At 61.2% G+C, this 23,070-nt stretch overlaps 1 protein-coding gene across 3 annotated transcripts in view; it reads left to right on the top strand.

The window, feature by feature from the left end:
- The window catches only part of NF2 (neurofibromin 2), a 74,769-nt gene extending 72,077 nt beyond the window's left edge, over positions 1-2,692 (top strand). For 2 of the 3 annotated variants that reach the window (XM_027566364.1, XM_027566365.1), the window contains exon 17: positions 16-1,810. Coding sequence is in view for 1 of the 3 variants with exons in the window: in XM_027566363.1 (XP_027422164.1) it covers positions 16-66 (51 nt within the window). In the remaining 2 variants the exon portion in view is untranslated. Of the gene's footprint in view, positions 1-15 lie in introns of all 3 variants that reach the window. The other variant, XM_027566363.1, reaches the window with a different exon arrangement.
- Positions 2,693-23,070: the final 20,378 nt, after the last annotated feature.

Genomic DNA, 23,070 nt, shown 5'->3' with positions numbered 1-23,070 from the left:
TCTGCTTCCTTGCAGCTCACCCTGCAGAGCGCCAAGTCCCGAGTGGCCTTCTTTGAAGAGCTCTAGCAGGTGACCCGGCCGCCCCAGGATTGGCTGCTTCTGCCCGCCTGCCCCGGCACCGACGGGACGGGCCTTACACCGCGGGAGCCATCCAAAGGCAGGCCGAGCGGAGAGCCCAGGCCTTTCATGTGCAATTGCCTTGAACTATGACCCCGCAGAGGGTTCTCTGGTGGGGTTCTAGTTCTCCTGACCTGAGTCTTTAGGTCTTTTTTAAGAAGTATTTGTCTCTCCTTGTCTGATGTGGGGTCCTATGCTTCCTTCGTCCAAAGCACCCTGGAGTGTGTGTCTTACTGTCCCCCCCTCCCCGGCCCCGGCTGACCGCCCCGGTCCCCCGGCTGGGAAGTGGCTGCGGGGAGGGGAGTACACAAACCCCCTGGAGACCCGGAGGCTGGTGCCATCCCCCACCCCTGCCCCCAGGGTTCCAGAACGTTCATCTCCTTCCCTGGTGAGGAGCTAGTGTGGGGAGAAGGTGGCTCAGAGTGGCCCGCCTGCTCCACGTCGTCGGAGAGCTCGGCCATGATGAGCCGGGAGGAGATGGGCATCCGGCCCAGGCACCCCCGGGGGGCAGCGCTCTGGCTGCCCGTGATGGGGAGTGGAAACGCAGCTGTGCCCGGGGAAAACCCGGCCCAAGCTGTGGTGAAGGACTGGCTGCTGGCAGAGGGCCTGGGAGGCCAGCCAAGCCTGCACCTGGAACTTGCACCCTACGAAGCTCTCACTGCCTCTCTTCTGCCCGCTCAGACCCAGGTCTGAGAGGCAGGCGTAGGTGGGGTGGGCCTCTCCAGCTGGAGGCTCTCCTGAAGGTGGCAGGGGTGTGAGGGGGATCCCCATCGCTGTGGTCAGCCCAGCCACGACCAGGGTCTCCGCAGAGCTCTTGAGGCCCCACAGGGATGTCTCACTGGCCGCGGCCCGTCTTGTCGATCTGAACCATCCTTCCTCCTGGCCACGCGCCGGCACAGCCCCCCACCCTTGACGGTGCCGGGGCCTCCTTTCCTGCTGCCCTTGTCTCCCTAGAGCCTTCACTTTACCTTCTCCCTGGGCCGTGGGGGGAGGGGTGCAGGTGACCCCTGGGCCGGGTGGGGGCGGGGAGGCATAGTCAGTGCTTGGCGCCTGCTGGCACGTGGCCCCCCCACCGTGCGCCCACCCAGGACCCACACTCACTCCTCGGTCTGGGGCCACTCTCCCGCCCTTCCTCCATGGCCTGCTGGACCCCCCAGCCTGTTTACATCCTTCCCACGGGGCTCTTGCGCAGAGTGGCAGGAGGGAAGTCTCATCCAGTGAGAAGACGCTTCCCACGTGAAGACCTGTGAGGGCCCAGAGATTCCCCGGGGGCAGAGGTGGTCTCTGGCCATCCTAAGTGGTTTTGAGAGACTGAGACGCTCACAGAGATCCTGCCAGATTCCACGGTCAAGCTGCCCCAGCGGTTGTCCTGGGCTGGCCGCCACTGCCTTGGGCCACCCTGCCCGTAGGCAGCCAGCCCCTCGAGACGTGCAGGGTGGGACTCTGAACACTAGGCACGAACGGCTGTTGCTGGGAGGTTCCCCTCCGTCTCCCCTGTCCCTCCAAGGCCTCTTACCCTGAGACAAGGTTCCCGGTGGGGGTCCTCTAGCGTCTGCCTGGCTGTCTCCTCAGGCTCACCACCCACCCCTGACCTGTAGATTTAGTCTGTAACAGTGGCTGTGGGCCCAGAGCATGGTGGTCATTTATAAAAACGTTGTGGGGTTTTTATTATTATTATTATTATTTAACTGCTGCTTGTGTGTCTGAAGTCTGTGGCCACAGGGGAGCGGGCTGGCATCCGAGCCGTGTAGGGGAGCTGCCTCGGGGTGGGAGTGGGCCGGCTGGAACACCTCAGTTTTCCTTGGGGACAAGAGTGGGTGGGTACCTCCCGGAGATGGACAGGCGGAGAGGACGGGGCCCTCCTAAGGGTCTTGAGCCCGAGTGGAAGAAGGACTTTGAAAGAGGAGCTCCGTTCTCAGGGCGCATGCCCACAGCGGAGGCGACTGTGATGTGTCAGTGGGCGAGCTGAGGGCTTGTCCAGTTAAGGAAGCCCCTGACCTCCACCAAGAGCAGGGCCCTGCCTGGGATCGTCGGGTTAGAAGCGCCCCTGATAGTCACTGGGCGGAAGCACTGGGCTAGTGAGCCCCGGCGGGGCTGCACCGGCGGCTCTTGGTGGGCACACGCAGACCACCTCGCTGACTTGCTCCCCGCCCCTGCTGGGCCCCGGGGCCTCTGCCGTGTGCGGTCCCTGATGGACAGCCCCCACGGCCTTACATAACGCTTCCTGAGCGACTGCCTTCTGAGTCTTGGGGACAGGCTTCTCTCTCTCCCTCTCTTTTCTCTTTCGAATCCAAACAGCACGTTCTGAGGCTGACAACCGGCCACAGCGACTGAGCGTCGCCCGCTGACAGGGCTGAGACCCGGCGGCCTTGGTGGGGAGACAGCCGCTGCCCCAGGGCCAGGCCGGCCCCTCTGGGCTTCCAGGGAAGCTCCCTCGGTTTTCAAAGACATCAAACCACCCTCCCCCATCCCATGGGGCCTCCTGTCAGAGCCGGACCAGGGAAGGGTATTTTCTATTCTGGCGGACTGTTGTAATTTAAATGTTTGTTTTAATAAAAATTCTAAACTGTAAAAAGTTGGTCTCGGGCCTCAGTTTGCTCGTCGCTCCAGCCCCCGCAGTGGTGGGCGCCGGGTGCCCCAGAGGAAATGGGCCTCTGCCCCCGCTGATGTCTAGGACCTCAGCCCTATCCCTATGTCAGAGGGGAAAGGATCCCCCTTTTCCGGGCTGATGGCAGCACCCCTGACTGCACCTTCATCTGGGCACCCCCCTCGTGCTTCCCATGAAGCAGGCTGTGTACTGGGTCTCCATCGCCCAGTGACCTTCCCACACACCTCACCTGCCCTCAGTTCCAGACCTGGAAACAAGGGTGCCATACTAGACGGTCGCTCCAGGCACTTCTGCTTCCGGGGTCCCCGTTTCTGGCTCTGGAAGCGGGGTGGTGGGCAGCATGTGGAGTCCCCGGGAGCCCAGGTGCTGCCTACGGGACAGAGGTGGCTCCGTGTGGTCACAGGGCCGCGTGCCATTCACCCCTGGGGTTGAGAACTACCCTTCTGAACTTAGGGGATTTTGTTTAAAGTCACTCAGTCATGTTTTTGGACTCTTTGCAACCCCGTGGACTATACAGTCTGTGGAATTCTCCAGGCCAGATTACTGAAGTCGTTAGCTGTTCCCTTCTCCAGGGAATCTTCCCAACCCAGGGACTGAACCCAGGTCTCCTGCATTGCAGGCAGATTCTTTACCATCTGAGCCACCAGGGAAGCCCAAGGATACTGGAGTGGGTAGCATATCCCTTCTCCAGAGGATCTTCCCGATGCAGGAATTGAACCAGGATCTCCTGCATTGCAGGTGAACTTTTACCAGCTGAGCTACCAAGGAAGCCATACATACATATATATATATAAAAAACCAGCTTTATATATATGTATTGGGAAGATACATATGAAGTTGTAAAGCTAGAGAATTATGAAGTTTTTAAACACTTCACTATTTTGTTCATTTTAAATGTATAGAGTCAGTAACTAATTCAACTATTTGTGTTCAATAAATAATAAGAAATTGCTGTTTTTCTTTTTTAATTGATGTATAATTGACTTACAACGTTGTATTAGTTTCAGGTGTGCAGAAACTGCCACATTTCATTTGCAGTGATTGGAAATAGTCTGATTTCCTACCTAGTCCCAAGCTAGAGAAAGAACCTTATAAATACCAGTCATCTGAAGTTGTTCAGACAATATTTTTACCTTTTTTTTTTTTTTTAAGCCAATCCCTGATCCCAAAAAGATAACAATATGCTCTCACAGATGTCAAGATCACCATTCAGTGGGGTTGGAATTAACCGGGGAGACAGGTTGAAATCTCCTCTGCTTTTTTTTCGGTGTCGTTTTTCATTTGCTTTGACCACGCTATAAACCCAAAGCTGCCACAGGATCCGGGTGTTTCCCTGTGGTATTTGCAGCCCGGCCCCATGAGGGTCCCTGAGTGGCTCCTTCTGGCATCCCTGCCAGCACTTCGTCCTTCTCTGTGGTCCTCGCCTGAGCTGAGTGCCTTCCAGCCATCCCCAGGGCTGGCCACCCCAGAAGCCTTCGCGTTGGAGGAGTGGGTCGGGAGCCACCCACAGATGTAACGACGAGTTGGCAGCAGGACTCCAGGGGGAAAGGTACTGGTGAGACAGTTGCTGCAACTGTGTCTAATCCAATTTCTCTTGCGCGTCTGGGGAAGAGACAGTCGAGCCGTCCGCATTTCTCCGTCGTCTCCCTCTCAGACAGCCCAGGCAGCTGAGAGGGAGGCCAAGGGCTCCTTTCCCCTCCCGGGCCACGCGGGGCTCCCTGGCAGCCTGTCATTACTGCATTATGGCAGCATGCTGCGGCCGCAATCCTGGCACCGCTAGGGAGGCCAGAGCCGGCTCAGGGCCACTGAGCAGCGCCAGGACCTGAGCCTTCACAGAGGAACCCCCACCGTGTCCCCTCCCGGTTCCCACGTGATGCCTATTCCCTGCTGGAGTAGTAGCCCCAGAATAGCACCTGGTACGTTGCCTCTGAGCTGGAGAAATCAAGACACCTCCCAGTGAGGTCGCTCACTGCGTACCCGCTCCCTGCCTCCTGGCTCCCCCTCTGCAAAGAGGGCTGGGAGTGACGCCTCTGGGCACCTCTGAGGTGCTGTCAGGCTAACATGAAGATGAGACCCCCCAAAATACTCAGATTTCTAAGGGAAAGGGGATTGCGGGTGTGTAGTGGTACCACCGTATCCTTACAAGTACCAGGAGCTGTACACACGAAGAAACGTGGCATCTTTTCCGTTCACATAACCGTGGGGAGGGCCAAAGGACATCACACGGCCGAAGGGCTCGAAGCCCCCGACCTAGAACTCAGAGAAGACCCGGGTTTCAGCCACTTAGCAGCCATGTGGTCGAGACAAGTTACCTAAGTTTTGGGCACAGCAGTTTCCTCATCGATAAGGGAGTTTTGTCAGGGTTTGTGGGAGCTGATCATGCCCAGGGAAGCTCTAAGCCCAGTGACTGTCTCTGGAGGCTTCCTTTGAGGATGGGGCGGGGGGAGTTGCAGGAGGAAGCAGAGGAAAGGGCAGTAGGTGACCCAGAGGAAACCCCAGCCCAAGAGCGACCAGGCCCACCTGTGGCCCCCACCTGGGCCCCTCACTCCACCTGCACCCGGAGCTTAATGATCTGCATCTGGCCTCTCTGTCCTCGCTGTGTTTGCCCAGTGCCAGCTGCAAAGCCCAGGGAGATGATGGATCACCCAGGCTGGGGGCTGCCTGGAGAGGATGTTCTGGCTTCGTCACATTAATACCTGCTGCTCCGGTCAATAATTTACTGGAGGCTCAGGGTAAGCGTGGGTGGGTGGGCAGCCCTTGGCCCACCCGGCACCTGGAGCAGCCCATCCTGAGCCCGTGGGTACCCACTGCAGATGCTGGGGTGGGGGTGGTGGGGTGGGGGGGTGACGGGCACGCAGCGACCTCATTTTCTCTTATCAGCCATGAGGAAGAAGTCCCCGTGGAGTTCTTGCCCATTTTCAATATAAATAATGTAATTCCCCCGCCTGCTTGCTCAGGGAGGAAGGGGCAGCCTTTGATCTGGAGGAATTAAGTCAGTAAACAAAAGGGAAGAAGGCTGCGGAGGTGTCTCCTTGTAGGCACCTGCTGTGCCATTTACCCTGGAGATGGAGCTAAACCCAGAACTGGGGGGAAGTGGACAGCCTCTCTCCTGCCCACCCTCCCCTCGGACCTCTCTGAAGTCTCCCTTCCTCCAGAGCTGCCTTTCCTGGGCCACCAGGCAGCCTGGCCTCTGAAGCCCCAACCCTCCCCAGCAGTGGCTCAGCCTGGTCCTGCATGGTTCCCAGGGGAGGGTGACTCAGGGAGACGTGTGCAGAGTAGTCTGGGGTGGTCTCGGCTGGAGGCGCCCATGACTGGCAGAGCCACTCAGACGGACGGTCCTGCCCTGGCCTGTCGGGGTCCAGCCTGTGCCTCCGGAGAACAGCTCTCTGCTTGCAGCTGTGCGGCCAAGAAGGTCCCTTCCCCAATTCTCCAGGCTCCCTTGTCCTCGAGTGCAGGTCCAATTTTGGATGAGAGGAACCCGGGCCCCTTCCTGTTGCAGGCATCTATGAATGCAGGTGTTTCTAAAAGAATTCGCAGGCTGGTCTCTTTTACCTCCCTTTTGCCTCTGGGGAGCAGAATAAAGACAGACCCAGGGTCCCATGGGGTGGGGCTGGGGAGAGGGGTCTTGTGGGGTGGCACCCTGCAGGGTCAGCCTGCCTCACCCCACCCTCTCTCCCAGCCCCACCCTCCTCTGGCACAAACTGGGGAGTGGGCAGTTCTGGTGCCAGCCCCCGCGCTGGCATGAAGGGCAGTGGGCAACAGGGCAGGGGGCCTGGCACCGCCTTGTCTCCGGCTACGTGTCCGGCTCCTGACAGCCCAAGTGGCAGCCGGGGCGGCGCGTCAGCCAGGCCTGCTGCGACAGGTGCTCTGCCCTAAAACCCTTGGGGACCCCACAACCCCCAGCTTCTTTGCCCACGCCCGGGTCCCTCCCCCAGCCTTCCGCTTCCAGCCGAGTCCCTCAAGCAGAATCTATTAAGTCCTTCATATTAGCCGGCAAAGGGGAAACAACCCTCTTTCATCTTAACTGGAGTGAATTTGCATTAACACCTGGGGAGTTCTGTTTGCCTTGAGAAAGCACATTGCTATTCTGAGCTGCACACGCTGGGCGGCCGTCTCAGCGTCCTATTCTTTTATTAATACGGCTTTTCTCTTCTCCCCGCTTTCCCCATGGAATAGAGGGGGAGCAACTGGGGATACCAGGGCTCCCTGCCCCACGTAGGAAGGTCCCCGGAAATGCCGAGAAGGGAGAGTGGGGAGCAGCTCTCAGATGGAGCGGGCATGTATGTCCCCACCAGGGACATCCCTGGGCCGCATCCTCACCCCACTCCCCGCTCCAGGAGGCCCTCGGGCTCCAGGGGCAGCCCCCACCCCAGCATTCCCATCTGCCAAGCTCTGCTGTGACCAATCTGTACTGGGTGTCAGGTGGAGAGGCCCAGCAAGGCAGTGACCAGGGAGCCGGGGCCCGACCCAGAGGGGCTCCTTAGGTGGGGAAGGTGGTTGGAAGGTGTGGAGGACTCAGGGATGTCTCCCACTGGGCCCAGGGGCCCCGGCTGTGACAATGACACGCAAGTCACGGCATGACAGGTGGGTCTGACCCTCTGCCTGCAGAGCCCGCATCAGCAACTGTCCCATCCTGTCACCGATGCCGCGTCAAGAGTGTTTGCAGGAAATGTGGGGTCGAGGGTGGGCAGAGCTTGGTTGTCAGGTCTCAGACCCGGAGATGGAGGCTCCCAAAGGAGACAGACAATGGAGAAGGAAGGGTGCACAGGGACACCCCTTCCCCGCCCCCTGCTCCTCTTGCTTCTAGTCCTCCAGGAAGCCCAGTACCTCCCCAAGTTCAAACCTGGAAGGGACGAGCCTCCCTTCTCCCCTACTCCGGCTCCCGTGGGCCAGGAAGCTGGAGTGGCAGGTGGGTGGGGGCGCACAGAGTATCCACTAGGAGCAGTGGAAAAGCAATGCCTGTCAGGGCACCCCACCCCACCTCCCACCTCCTGGGGATCCCAGATGATGGGAGGAAGACGCAGGGCAGACAGGGGGGCCGGGCACCATCTCCTCTGGCCAGGCAGAAAAGGGTCCCATGAGGACTAGGTGTGGCACCGCAGGGCTGGGTCGGGGGCAGCGCTGCTCAGAGGAGAGGGCTCGGCCTCTGGAGCCCCGCACCCGTCTTCCACGGGACAGTCAGTTCCCAGCCAGCCGCAGGGTCATCGCGGATCCCAGGTCTGAGCCAACACATGCCACAGTGAGACTTTATTAAGCGGGGCCTGCTGCTGTGTGGTTATGGCTGTTCACTATTAGCTCGTCCTGGCTCAGGTGTCAGAGGAGACAGCTCAGGGCGGCAGGAGCCGCGAGGGCGGGGGAAGGGGGCGGTTCTTCCTTTGCTTTGCTCCCACAGCCTGGGCAGACCACCCCAAACTGCCCCCCCATGAAGAAAGGGGGGCAGGATATGGGCAGTTGGGGCCCCTGAGCTCGGGCCCCCTGGGTTCACACAGGAGAGGGGCTGGTAGTCACATATGTCTCTGAGTAGGTGACCCTGGAGCAACCTGGGCTCAGCCCCCGGGACTTGGAGAGGAGCCCCGAGGGTCCAGGAGCCCTGCGCCGGTGGCAGCATTCCACAGGGATCCCTGGACCCCACCCCGCCACCGCAGACTGCCCACCCCCTATCCCTCCAGAGACTGGGTCCGTGCCAGGGGCCACAGCTCCTCTCTCGGTGACATTTACCGGCTGGGAAGTGGCCACCGAGTCGTGAAATCAGTGCCGGCCTGGGGCTAGCCCACTTCATTAGACCCGGCTCTGCTTCACTGGGTAGGTCGGCACAGGCCAGGCCCAGCACCCCTCTACACACCCAGCCCCGCAGCTCCTCCGGGCTGTCCCAGCCCCGCTGCCTGCCTCAGGGGAGCAGGCCCGGCCCCCCCACCCCAGCACTGACCCAGGGTCCCCTGAGTACCTGCTCAGGCCCCGAGGGGGGGATTACAACGAGTGATCGTGTACGCCTCGGCACTGCTGGTCCCAGCAGGACCACGCTCATCGCCCTGCAGACGGGCCCAGTCGTGGCAGTGGCTCCCACTTCAGTCCTGGCTGCATCTTAAGGCCCCTGGGGGGCCCTGTGCTGTCACCACTGTGGGACGGGAGAGGGGGGCAGAGTGAGGCTCAGAGACTGACTTCTTGAAGCTGGGGTGCGAGCCCCATCCTACCTCCGCCTGGGCTGTTCTGCCCTCAAATGAGCTGGGTGTGGCCATCGGCCCCCTAAGGGGGCTCCCAGTGAGGACAAGATGGGGTGGGGGGCAGGATATGTGGGAGGGGCTCTCTGGGGTGCTGTCGGATGCTGGGAGGTGAGATCCCATCCTGGCCTTCACCCCCACAGCAGGGGAGGCGTTGGGGAGGCTAGGCTGAGCGCAGTGCTCTTGGAGTGTGTGGGGTTCATTCATGAGCCCCCCACTCTGAGGAAAGGTGTGGCTCTGGCCCCAGGGATCGAGCGAAGGTCTGCGGTGGGCATGTAGGCACCTCTCATCACCTCCCAGCTGGGGGACCCCAAGCATCTCAGATCATCCCCCGCTTTGAGCTCCAGTTTTCGAAGCTGGAAAACGGGGTCACCGACATCCGCCTTGGATGACTAAACGAGAACGCACTTTAAGTGCAGACTGCGCCTGGCACCGAGGCCGCCATCACTGCCAGGGAGCACGCGCCAGGCAGGATGCTGTCTGCCCGCCACACTCCCAGTACCGAGCATGATGGATGCAAAACCCAGTCCCACATCATCCAGGGTGCCTGGGGAAGGCAGGCAGGCGGCCGAAGCCTTCTCGTCCGGTGCCCTGGGTGCTCAGTCCTGTGGGTACTCAGTACTCAATAGCTGAGTGAATGAGTCCCCCCCGATTTGTGGAGTGGGGACCCCCCCCACCTGTGGGGTGAGGCTCTTCAGTCCGACTCCCCGGGGCCATTGTGCAATTCAGGTGAAATGATGGCTCAGAAAGCATTTGTTTTGATCATTGAAATACGAAGGAGGAGGGAGGCGGTGACTTCTCAGCAAACCAGGTGGGGCTGGGAGAGGTTCCAGGCCATGATGTCCCCCTGGCCCCGCTGGTCAGGTCAGCCGAGCTGTACTTACCACAGGGCCTGGTCATCACTCAGCCACCCCCTCCCGCAGCCCTTCTGACCCAGAGGAGCATCCATCAACGTCTCCTTCCCTCTGACAGCCCAGACAATTAGCTAGTCCCGCCTGAATCTGATGGCCCTGCCACTCACAGCCACCATCTTTGCTTCCCCCTCCTCTGCCAGGGGCCAGGCCAGGGGGTGGGGTAGGGGGTAGGGGCACAAGGCAGGCACAGCGTGAATCCCCGCTTCTGGGGCACCACCGTGTGCCCATTTTACAGACGAGGACCTTGGCTCCCAGAGGCCAGAGACCTGCCCAGGGTCACACGAGTGAGGCCCAGAGCTGTCACTCAAACACAGACTGGTCTGGCTGCAGGGTCCACACTCTTTATTTCTGTCGCCCTTGTTCCGGCCTCAGTCTCCCCTGTGCTAAGAGAGCTGCAGATTTCCTCCAGGCCCCCCATCCAGAGCCCGGCGGAGGGGCCACTGCCTGCTCACCCCACCCCAGCATCCCAGGGACAGTGTGACGGATGCGGGTCCCTTGGGGGGCAGGAGCGACACGCCCACACACCCACGGACCGACCCCCGGCTGATGGAGCTCCCCCTCGGGGGTGCGGCTCCATCTGGTCAGGCGCGGCGCCAGGCTGATGGATGGGCCACCCGCCCGGCCACCCGCACCCTCACAGCTGTGCTCCAGGGTCAGCAGGGCAGGCTCTGGGGCCCCTCATTCAGTCATTCAACAAACACAGGCTTAGCAGGGGGCCCACCGTGTGCTGGAACTCAGAGCAGACAAGATGGGCTAGGAAACCAGCTGTCACTCTTCCGTGTGACGGGCGTGTCATGGGGCGGTTGTGGGAGTCGGAGGGGGCCTCTGACCCGAGGGACCAGGTTGATGGATATGATGATGGCAGAGGGAGCAGCTGGTGGGACGGGTCAGAAGTGAGGAAGGCGAGAGGTGGTCACACGGCTGTGATAGATTCAGGATGACCGAGGCGTGGGGAAGGCATGGGGTGGGGGCCCGGGCAGGCTGGGGAGTGGGGCAAGGCCAGCTCGGGCTCGCCTCCGGGTGGAGGGGAGTGAAAGCTAGGTCGGTGCTTCCAAAAGATGCCGCTGCAAAAGCGGGATGAATCGAGAGACTGGCATTGACATATATATATATACGCCCATGTGTAAAACAGACAGCTAACAGGAAGCTGCTGAACAGCACGGAGAGCTCAGCCCAGTGCTCTGCGATGACCTGGATGGGTGGGGTGCGGGGGAAGTCTCAACAGGGAGAGGATAGGTGTATCCTTAGGGCTGATTCACACTGTCGTGTGGCAGAAACCCACACAACATTGTAAAGCAATTATCTTCCAGCTGAAAAATAAAAAGACCCCACTGCTGCCAGGGGGAGAGCGGCCTGCCCAGGGTCTGCAAAAATGAGGGGTGCAGACGCGGCCCTGGCCAGTGGGACTGGAGGGAGCCACGAAGCGGAGGGAGTGAAAGATTCTAGAGCCGACAGTGGGTGGGCGGCAGAAGCTGGGGGCGGGGGGTGATGGTCTGAGCCCCACCTTATAGATGAGGAAACCAAGCCTTGCAGACCAGGCAGCACTAGCCCAAGGTCACAGAGATGGAGCGGCAGGGCTGGGCGGGGGATGACGCTGCACGGGAGCCGCACGGGACTGACCCCCGGCTGATGGAGCTGCCCCTGCCAGCCCTGGCCTCCAAACCTTGACCCTGGCCCCAGCCTGGCCGGGCGAGGGAGTCCGAAAGCAGCCTCTGCTGCCGCCTCACTCAGGGAGGCAGCTGGCCCCTTGGTGCTGCCGCGGACAGGAGCCCGGCAAGAAATATCACATCATTAAAATGACAAATCCCTTCACTAACTGAACTGGAAGGCCTGCCTCCCTGCCTCAGATCACTCAGCCCCCTCCTCCCCGGCCCCCGGCTCATCCCCCCGCTCCCAGTCCGGCAGGAGAGCGTGGCGGGACCACTGCCTTGTCCCTGAGATGACCTTGGGTCTCCAGCCCTCCAGCGGGGACCAGGGAGGAGGGGGGCTCTCTGTTCTACAGGTGAGGAAACAGAAGCTCGGAGAGGGGACGAGACCCACCAGTGGGGGCTCCCTCCTCTGCAAGGGTCCCCACCCCAACGTAGTGGCCAGGGCTCCCTGGGTGATCTCGAAGCCCACATCTGACTGCAGAATTCCACAGCCGTGCCCTGCCCCTGCTCAGAAGAACAAGGCCACAGCAAGACTCTGTTCCAAGACTCTATTCCAGAACGCTGCCGTGATGTGTCACGGCACCTTTCCCAGGGCCCATCCTTGTCTCTCTCCTTGCGGGGGCGGGGGGACACTTGTCTGAGAACCATGTTGTGAGAAGGACAGGGCAGGGCTGGTTCTCCTGGATTTACAGGCAGGAGCCCCCCCGGGGCGGGGCGGGCTGAGGCAGGCTGCTGCCCTTGGTTTCCCCATTAGACAGCAGGTCCTCTGGACCAAAGCTGAGGCCGCGCCACGTGGGGCCTGGTGAGTACTGAGTGAGCGCCTGTCTCTCCCCGCGCCCACCTGTGCACACCCACATCTCATCCACGCCTGCCCACACGGGCCAAGCGCACTGCACACCCAGACACATGGGATGTGGGCCCAGCCCTGGGCTCTGGGGTCCCGAGTGCTCAGACCTATCCACCCCCGCACACATGTGTGCACACACTTGGCCACAGCCGCACACGCCCTCGCCCACCCCTCAGGCACCCACCAGCCCCGTCCACATACATCTGTGTCCCGCGCCCACAGCCATCAGGAGCCCCGCGTGGAGTCCGGGCTCCTCCAGGGAGCAGGGCAGGTGAACAGATGCTGGGAGAGGCCGCCCGGCCCCACAGGCAGCCTGATTCCCAGAATGACCCCCCCACTCCGCGGCCCTCCTCCAGGCCCAGCCAGCAAGGACAAGCCGTCTGCCCGCCCGCTGTCCTGGTCTCCTTGGACGCAGACAGATCCCACGGAGGCGTCTGGCGCATCCTGACTCGGCCGCAGCCACCACACCAGCCGACAGGCCCCTTCCCCGTGCCCAGCGCCGTCCTGCCGTCCTCCCCCACCTGCAGGGCGGCTGCGCCGGCGCCCCCGTACCCCACCCTCCCAGGGTGGAGAGGCAGCTTCTTTCAGGAATCACCACGAGGGGGTCTCCCAAGCCTTCCCACCTGACCTTGGGCCGGTCCTGCCTCCCTCAAGACCTCCATTTTCCCGTCTGGAAAATTGAGAAGGAGTTTTGACTAGAAATCTGCCAAGGTCTTGCCCATCTCTGGCTGGGCGATTCTCCCAAAGGGTGGGAGAGGGGGGTTAGGGGAGATACAGGGAAGAGGAAGCGGATTCAGGTTGGGACGGCCCCTCCCTGGCCCAGCACCAGGCCTAAGACACTTTGGGGCTGGAATACCCCGGGGTATGTGCGTGGTGAGCATGCTCTCGGGCGATCCGGCCCCCTCCCAGTGGGCACTTCATTACCAGCTCACAGATGAGGAAACTGAGGCCTGGAGAGAGGCCACGGGGAGCCTAGAGCCCCCTGCCCCGGGTCCCTGCACTTGGCCTTCCCGAGGGCCACAGTGTGGGAGCTGGGCGAGAGACTGCTCCCTGTCCTGCCGGCAGTCAGGGAGGGTGGTGTTCCGGGAATGGCCTTCCCCAGCGCCAGGCGCCTCCCGACTCCCCGCTCCCGCTCCTGGCTCCAAGCCCACCCCTCGGCACTGCCCATCCATCTGCTGTCACTTCCTGGCAGGGCCAGCAGGCCATACATCACCCGACGACACGACGAAGCCCGAGGCAGCCTGGCTAGGCAGGCGGGCCGGCGCCCGCCCCTGCGGGACCCACCCTGGGGCTGAGGGTGGGGTTTCAGGCACGGACTCCTGCCTGTGAACAGGGAGCTGAGGCCAGCAGAGGAGGGGTCTCCTTGGAGTCCCAAAGCCCACCCCGGGAGATAGCCACTGCCTGTACGGGGGGAGACACAAGTGGCCGTTGCGGGCCATGGGGTGACCTGAAGGGGAGCGCGGGCCAGCCGACAGCCCGCAGGCGGAGGGCACTTGGCACTTGGTCGGTGGAGCACTTGGCGGGAAGACAAAGATTCTTGTCTCCCCGGCCCCACCTGCCGAGTCATTTGCTGATGTAGGTCACAGTCTCCTGATGGAGCAATGCTGGAGGGGGGCAGGGGGAAGGCTCACACTTGCCAGCGGGGAGGGGTCCTCAGTCACCACCCTACCCCACGTCCGCCTCCTGCCGCCCTCAACCCGCACACCCCCACACCTCCTGCCCTCACCTCCCAGGGCTGCCTCTGTAGGGAGCCTCCAATTCTGCATTCATTCATTCCCTCATTCATTCAACAGCCCTGTATGAGCATCTGCTCTGTGTCACAGCACTGGGATGCGGCCACCAACAAATCCAGCAACAGGCACAGACAGAAAGTCCACGGCATGTTAGGCTGTGGTTTAGGGGCAGGCCAGGGCGGTAAAGCAGGACAGTGGGAGAACAGGTGTGGCCTGTCTTTGTGTGTCTTCTTTTTAAGCAAGGATGTGGCCAAGGAAAGCCCATCAGGAAGGTGACCTTTGAGTAAAGACCTGAAGGAGTGAGCAGTGAGGGTGTCCAGGGAGAGAGCCTTTCTGGCAGACAACAGAGCAAGTGCAAAGGCCCTGAGGCAGCAGGAGCAGGTGAGCAAGGGGGAGAGTGGAGGGCAGAGAGGTGCAGAGAGGGTCACTAGGCTCCTTTGGGAGTAGGTGGATGCCGTTGGAAGGCTGGCAGGGGAACCACGGTTAGGTCAGGAGAGTGGCCAGGACTTGCTCCGGGGACCGGTGTGAGGGCATCTGATAGAGGCCCTCTGTCTGTGGTCTACCTGTCCTCCTTCCCTCCTTTTTCTTTTTTCCTTTTTCTTTCCTTCATTAATTAATCCAGCAAATATTTTTTGAAGGCCAGAAATAGATGGAGCCTCTTGTTAACTCAATTCAAAGGACACTCCCCTCTGCCCACACCCATCAGATGGCACCTCACAGTGTCTTCCCCGAGGGCCTAGGGTGGGGCTGGACCCCCTCGGCCCCCTCCATGCTCCGGTTGTCAGCCCACCTGTCCCTTCACACAGATGCAGTGCGACAGGGTGAGAAAAGCCACCGAGTGCTGGTGTCCAGGGCCGGCGAGTCTCAGACGCACACACGAGGCTGGTGTGGAGCACACACGAGGCTGTCCCCTCCCCTCCCTGGGCCTCAGTTACCCCACCTGTGAATTGAGCAGGGCCAGAGGACGGACAACCTCTTTCTAGTCTAAAATGCAGACACTTCGTGATTCTCTCCCCAACCCAGAGCCCTGGGAGCCCAGGGAGGGCCTGGGCTTGATGGAGTCGCTCCACCCCATCTACAGGGACTGAGCTTTGAGCTCGGAGGGTCCTCCTTTCCTCTAGACTCGGTGGAACCCCAGGTCTGGGAGGGGCATGCACAGACCCTGACTGGCACCCCCCACCCCACTCAGCTGCCCCAGGAGCCCTGTGCAGGAGGCGCCAAAGAAGAGCAAGAGGTCTCAGTGGTGACCGAGCCCCAGCCGGGGACGGAGCCCTGCTGGCTGCTCCCTGCCCCTGGCCCTGCATGGCACCCCAATTCACCCCGACCCCCCATAGCTCCTCTAATTACATAGCCATAAAGCACAAATCTCTAATGATCCAATTAGTAACGCCATTACTCCTCTGTCCAGGATTAAAATTACCAATTAAACTGCTGTCGATTGTATCATCACTTAGGCTCGACACGACCGGGGCACTTCGGGCCACAGAGGCCCATTAGCGGGCCCTCGAGCAGGGCCCTGGCCAGGGCCAGGGCTACAGGCCTAACTCAGCAGCTCAGAAGGAAGTCCCGCCACCCACCGCCCCCAGCGCCCTGGCGCACTGCCCTGGTCCTGTCCCCCAACATCGGGGCTCCAAAAAGATCACAGCCCAGTTCCCGACGGAACCGGAAGAGGCCAGGGGAGGAGGGACTTCGGCAAAACCAGCCTCTGTCTGGGCAGCGCCTCCGGCCTGGGTGTTCCCCCACGTTCCCCTTGTCAGACTCACTGTTTCATGGCCCAGCATCTCAGTGCCAGGCCAGCCTGCGCAGCTGAGTCCTAGGATGAAGGGTTGGAAGCACTCCTGTGAAACTTGGCCCCCACAACCCCGGCTCCCAGGGGTTCTCTCTGCTTCCATGGTGCCCTCTGCCCCCAGCCTCGAGGTACCATCCTTACACCATGTCCCTGCTATCTGATGAGCTGCTCACAGATCAGGACAGCCCATCTCCCAGGTGACAAGCAGGTGCTCCTTTTGGGGAGGGGCCTCAGTGTCTTGTCTCAGCACAGGGGAGATCTTGGAGCACAAAGTCAGAGCCCAGGGAATAGGCAAGTGTTGGCCCTGCCTGGGGGTGGAGGTGAAGTGAGCTCCCCGTCCCTGGAGGTATGCAAGCACAGGCTGGACCCAGGCCACGTGGTGGTAGGCGGAGGCAGCAGCTCACACATGCATGGCATGGCATGTGAGCTTACTCGTGTCTGATTCTTTGCGACCCCATAGACTATAGCCCACAAGGCTCTTCTGTCCATGGGATTTCCCAGGCAAGAATCCTGGAATGGGTTGTCATGCCCTCCACCAGGATATCTTCCCAACCCAGGAATCGAACCCTTGTCTCTTGCCTCTCCAGCATTGGCAGGCGGCTTCTTTACCAGCTGAGCCACCGGGGAAGCCCCCAGCTCACACATGGAGAAGCATAAACGCTGGGCTGGATGATTGAAGTTGGGGAATGAATCTGGTTCTCCTGAGAAAGAATTTGAGATGTCAGGATCTGAGAACGCCCTTGGAGAAACCAGAGGCTTCAGTCTTCTGATGTCCAGCCCTTGCTCTGGAGGTGTTTCTGCAACAGGAGGGGGCAGGGGCTGGGGTGGGGGTACTGTGGGAAGGGCCCGGGCAGCTGGAGACAGGGAGGCAGGCACCAGCCTGAGAACTCAGCCCCGGGGGGGGTATGCTAAACGCTGCTGGTCCCCAGCATCACAAGGACCGCTCTGAGACACCAGTGGAGTGGTAAGGGCGAACCGTGCGCTCTGCTCCAGACCCCAGCTCAGTGCTGTCCAAGCCATCCTCCTGGGTTCATCCTGGGATGCAGCTGCCCTTATTCCCAACAGCTGGCGCGAGGTCACATCGTCTCTCTCTTTCTCTCTCAGGTCTGATCCCAGAGGACAGGTCACGGCCCCCTGGCAGGGGCAGGGTGTGCCAGGTGAGGCCACAGAGCCCACCCACAGTGTCTGCCATTTCACACTGTTTGAACAGCCCCCCGTTCAAATGGAAGTTGACACACAAGCTCTTTTATGTCACAGTGAGAAAAGCGGAAAGGACCTCGCCCTGTCCAGAGGTGGCCATACCCTGCAAGGAGGGGAAGCCTCCCCCTCCCCACCTCTCCCACCCCCGGGCCGGTGCCCAGGCAGGCCAGACGTGGGGTCTCTTCTAGAGGAGCGGCTGCCCTGGGCAGATCTGTCGAGTGTCTCATCAGAGGCAGCAGACTGAGGCAGGGATCCGGGAGCCCAGAGCAATTAGGAGCGGGCCTCGTGCCTGTCTCCCGCCAGCTGCCACAGCTGTCACTCAGGAAGCAGGCCTGGAGCGGGGGCTGGGCCCCTGACGCCCCAGCCAGCCAGCAGCTTGCCCCAAGGGGGAGACCACAGCCCAAGGGGACCAGGGACAGGGAGTGCTGTCCCACCCTGGAGGGACATCATCCAATTCCTCTGGCCCCAGCCCAGACTGTTTCCAGACCAGACCTTCCTCTGTGGAGCTCTAAGAGCTCTAAGAGTTCTCATTCTTGGAAGCTCCTGGGAAGCTTTTTAAAAGCATTCCCTTGGACTTCCCTGGTGGTCTTCCCAGTGGCTAAGACTCCACTCTCCCAATGCAGAAAGCCCGGGTTCAATCCCTGGTCAAGGAACTAGAGTCCACATGCTGCAACTAAGACCCAGCACAGTCAAATAAAGAAAGAAATATTTTTAAAAACTAAAAGTACCCTCGCCCAGGGCCCAGCCAAGCAGACTCTCTGGGGGAGAGGCAGGTGGGGGGTGGGGCTAGGAAGTGCCTGTGTCCGTCTCTCCCCAGTCAGGTTTTTGCGTGTTTTTTACATCAAACCCAGTCCTGAGGACTAGAAGCTTCTCTGCTCCTGTGGCCACGCCTCCCTCTGCCTCTCAGACTTCTCCTGGGCTCAGAGAGTGTGACAGCTGGAAAAGGGGCTCTTGGGGTCCCGCCTCTCAGCATGTCCCAGCGCCGTGCGTGCCAAGACCAAGGCGCCAGGCACTGGCACCTGGTGACCGGGCGTCACGCCCCAGGCACAGGACAGCAGCCAGGTTTCACCCCAGCCACGCTAGACTCCAAGTCCAGTCCTCTTTTTGTCCATCATCAAGTTGATTCTCAAGGAGTAACAATTTTAAAGACCTGTCCCTTCCCCTCTGTTTCCCTTTCATGAACTCTGCCTCCTGCTCTGTCCTGTACACCTGTGTCACCTGCAGGAGCTGGCCTCTGGGGGCTCAAAGAGGGTGTCCAGGCCTGCACGCCCCGCATGGCTGGGTGTGCCTCTGCAGGTCTATAAATTCCATTATTCATCAAGTGACCGTGTGAGTTTGCCCGGACGATGAATATTTTATTCACCTCTACACACTGTCCCCAGCGGATTCTTGGAACAATATTGTTCCCTAGCCAAGGAGCAGAGGCCAGAGCCTCTGCCCTCCCTGGAGCGCCCCTCCCCGACCAGCGTCCCCCAGCAGGTCCCGAGTTTGGGCAGGGCTGTGGTCAGCGGTCCAGGCAAAACCCTGCATGCGATGCTTGCCCTCCATCCACTTTGATATCCTGCCCTGGACAATGGGTTCATGTCTTGTCAGGGCCTCCCAGATCCCTGCACAACTCCACCCCGTGTGGTGGAGCTCTCCCTGGTGCTGAATGTGGGTGGAGACAGGATGCCGGGGAGCATGCCGGCTTTGAGAGGAGAGGGCTCCAGTCTCCGGGTTGGCAGGGGAAGCCTCCAGCTTCTGCACGGGGAAGTCCCCAGTTCTCTCATCTTGCCTCCCTGCCTGGTGGATCCTTCCAGAGTCTTGGGAGTGTGGGGGAGGGGTCACCTCTCCCAGGGTCTCCAGGACGCTGAGCCAAGGACTAGTGGGGGAAGTCCCTGGAGACTCCTGTCTGGAAGGCCCACAAGTCTCTGGGTAGCACCCCAGGGAGTGCGGTGTGATGACAGTGGCACCTTCCCCAGATGGGGGAGCGACAGACACAATTCACACCCTGCGATCTCGCCATCTGCTCCCCCGTGACGTGCAGAGGAGAGGACGGGGCTGCAGCGCCGCAGGGCGGGTGGGCTGGTGTGCGATCGCTCGTTCATTCATTCATCCCCTCATTCATCCTCTAAGCAGACCTTCACCCAGCCCCTGCCACCTTCCCAGCCTAGCCCTGTATCAGGCACTCAGATCTGGGGTGTGCAGACCCCCGGATCCTACCCTCCAGAGCTGAGTGGGGGAGTGGTCCTCTCATGTGTCTGAGCTTCTGCCCACCCTGGCTCCTCCTCCTGGAGTTCCTTTGGCTTCTACTAAGCCACCATGTTCCATCCTCAGCCACCATGTTCAGCACTTCACTTGCAGGAACTAAGCATTCACTCTGCGGGCTGGATGTGTTCCTATTTAACAGGTGTGTAAGCTGAGGCTCAGACAACCAGAGGCACAGGTCCAGCTCTGGGGTCTCCATGTGGAGCTCTTACTGCTCTTGGCACTGCTTGCCCCCCACCATGTCAGGAAAATTTCAAGCCCTGTTTCTATGACCTTCTTCTGCAAAAAAACCCTTCTTCCCCCACTCCAACCACCACACCTGCCTTTCAGCAGGCAGTGAGCTTTGTCCTCAGGGGCTTGCTCTCAGAGCCTCCTCTCTGAGGCCCCTCTCCCTCATCCTCTGACTCCCAGCCTGGCTTGCTCGCAGGACTTGGCACCCAGGGGCTGCCCCACGAAAGGCTGAGAAGGTCAAGGAAGCTTCCTAAAGGAGGCAGCTTTCCTCTGAGCCTGGAAGGGCAGAGACAGCAGACGACCCAGAGCCTGACTCCCCATCCCATTCCCTACCCAGCTCCTGCCTTGAACTTGAGCCCCAGCCCTGCCACCCCAGCATGACCCAACCTGGTCCCTTCGGCTCCCTGAATGGGGGTGCCCTTGACCATGAGTTGGGGGCGCCCTTGACCATGAGTTGGGGGCATGACCAAACTGCCTTCAGAGTCTTAGAGGACTCCGTGCAGGTCCTAGGCACAGCCAAAGTGCAGCCCAGCTGCAGCTCGTGGCATGTGGAAGACTCCCTGGACACACAGCTGGCTCCATGGGCTGTGACTTTGCACCAGGGGAGAGGACAGTGACTGGCCTGAGGTCAGGGATGACCCTGGCAGAGGGGTGCTCCACGACCTTGCTGCTATAATCCCTTGGTGTTATAAACCAGGTGAACCCTGTCCCTTTGGCCAGGTGGGATCCTGCCCCAGGGAGCAGCCTGGCCAAGAGATGGTCACAGACCAAGGCTGAGGCCTGGAGGGAGGCCCATGTCTCCAGTGGACACCCACACCGTCCCTCAGCCAGACCCGCAGGTAGTGCAGGGCAGGCCCCCCCGCTGGTTTTTGTCTGATTTACTTAGGGATGGCTTCTGCCAGTCCTTGGAAGCTTCTTGGCCTGGGAATCAGGGGGGATGCCGTGGGAGCTCTGTCAGGCCAGCACCAACATGCCCTGTGACAGCCTCTTGGAAAGTCACCGAGAGCCAGTTTCCCACCAGCCCCTTGGCAGGCTCCAGCCCACCCTCCATCAGCGCGGGGGTCCCCAGGAGCCAGCTGGCCACTCAGTAGACACCAAAGGAGAGAGCCGCTGCCACTCAGCCTCCCAATCAGTAAGTCGAAGCTCTAATTATTATTATTTCATATTGCTCGGGGTGGGGGGGTAGTTTTCATGCTAATAGGAAATCCTAAGAGACACAGGGAGGCCCAGCCAGACACCACTCATACGTTAACGTCTCTCCATCCTCACCACCGCCCTGGAGGTAGCACTGCCGCCATCACTTCATAAGGGAAACTGAGGCCCCAGGAGGTTAGAGGAGATGACTAAGTGGTAGACACGGCAGCCCCAGGTCTGTCTGGCTCCGAGGGCCGGGTTCTTTCTTCCCAGTTCCTCTGCTCCAGCAGAAGAACCGAGGGAGCACAGAAACTCGGCTCTAAGGGTGGGATGTCGGACCCAAGACGTGTGGATGAGGAGGGCTTCAGCGGGGGCTTTTCTGGAGACTCTCACACCCCCAGCCCCAGGTCCTAACGGGCACCTGCTGGTCCATAGAGGCTGGGAAGACAGCCCAAGAGCTGCGGTCCTGCCTGGCTCCTCTGCAGGCTCTAGATGCTCCTGGGAGCCTTGTCCACAGCCAGGCGCGAGAAGTGCGGGGGCCAGGCCTGGCCCGGCCCAGCTCAGCCAGGGTTGGCATCGCTCCCTGAGCCCCTCTCCCCAGGCTGTGATTAATCAGCGACAAAAAGCAGTAAAATGTAATCAGACTGGGGAGGGCAGGGCCGGCAGGGCCGTGGCAATCAGCTTTCCCCCTGGGGCCGAAGGCTGATTGGACCAAAGAGGGGAGGGAGGTGGTTCCAATGGGGCCTCTACGGAAGGACTGATGCTGAAGCTGAAGCTCCAATACTTTGGCCACCTGATGCAAAGAGCCGACTCACTGGAAAAGACCCCGATGCTGGGAAAGATTGAGGGCAGGAGAAGGGGATGACAGAGGATGAGACGGTTGGATGGCATCATCGACTCACTGGACATGAATCTGAGCAAACTCCAGGAGATAGTGAAGGACAGGGAAGCCGGGCATGCTACAGTCTATGGGGTCGTAAAGAGTCGAACACAACTGAGCGACTGGACAACAACAGGGGCAGGGTCTGCATCTGGAGCCATGGTGAGGCCTGGGGGCCAAGCCCTCCCCCATAAATATGCATGGACATCTGTGAACACAGGCCCGCACCCAAGGGCTGCACACTGCCCCCCCACCTGCCTACTGGCCCCTGCCCTCATCTCCTAGCTCACAGCCTTGGCACACGCAGGTGGCCGCACACCCTCCCAGCACACGACCATCTCCATGTGGACTTGAAAACACACGTACACACCCTGTGGATAACAGGGTGTAACATGCACACACACATGCTGTCCCCTCACTCCACAGGCACACGTGCCTGGGGCCTGGGACAGCCCTGCACAAGTACTGGGTCTAACTCGGAGCCATGTGAACTGACCAACCCTCCCAACAGTCCCCACAGGCACCCAGCCACCTCTCTGTCCCCCATGGCCTCCCCCGCCTGGCTCCCTCTCTGCAGGCTTAGTGGTGATGAACGTCTGGGAAGGAGCCAGGATTGGGGCTCCACTGCTGGGGGGCAAGGTCAGGGGCCAGGTCTCAGCCACAGAGCAGGGGAGACTGCCCAAGACCTATCCCCAACTCCTGCCAGCCGGCCCTGCCACATGACCTTGGTCAACGCCCTTCTTCCTCGGACTCAGTTTCCCCACTCTGGAGCCTTTCCTGGCACCAACACTGTGTGATTCTCTTCGAGGACTCAGGGGCCGCGGGGCCAGACCTCCGCTGGCTGCCAGGTATCTGGTCCTCGACTCCCTGCTGTCTGTTCGAGGCGGGTGGGGGCCAGCCAAGGGGCTGGAAGGAAGGGCCCCACCCCCACCCCACCCCACCCCATCTTAATTTAATCCGGGTGGCTGCGGACTTGGTTTGTATGGGGGTGGGGGTGGGCGAGTGAGCCTCTGTAGGGAGAAAGAGGAGCCCGGGCCAAAGGGGAGAAAGAACCCCCGGCCGGCTCCGGCGGCCACGCAGGGGCCGGCGGCGGGAAGGGGCGGGCGGGGTGGGGGGAAGCGCGGAGGGGGCGGGCGAGCGGCGGGCGGGGGAGGCGGGGAGCGCAGCCAGCGCGACACGGAGCGAGCGAGCGAGCGAGCAGGGGAGGCGGCGAGAGCCGGAGCGGCGGGCCGGGCGGCCGCGCCGGCGAGCGGACGAGCGGGCGGCCAGCAGCGCGCAGCGCGGAGCGCGCGGGGCACCGAGGAGCGGGAGCGGCGGGCGCAGCGCGCAGCGGCCCGAGCGGAGAGGCCCGAGCGGCGCCGCCCCCGCGGCCCCTGCGGGGCCCCGGCCGGGAGCCCGACGAGGGAGGGGGCGGCATGGACCGGCGGCCCGGGGCGCGGGGGCGCTAGGCCCCCGGAGGGGCGCCCCCCGCCTCGCCGCCCTCCGCAGCCGCGCGCCGCGCCC

Source organism: Bos indicus x Bos taurus, chromosome 17 (assembly GCF_003369695.1).
Source record: "Bos indicus x Bos taurus breed Angus x Brahman F1 hybrid chromosome 17, Bos_hybrid_MaternalHap_v2.0, whole genome shotgun sequence".
Classification (NCBI taxonomy): Eukaryota; Metazoa; Chordata; class Mammalia; order Artiodactyla; family Bovidae; genus Bos; species Bos indicus x Bos taurus.
The sequence above is the reverse complement of the archived record's forward strand: the minus strand, read 5'-3'. Positions and strand labels throughout refer to the sequence as shown.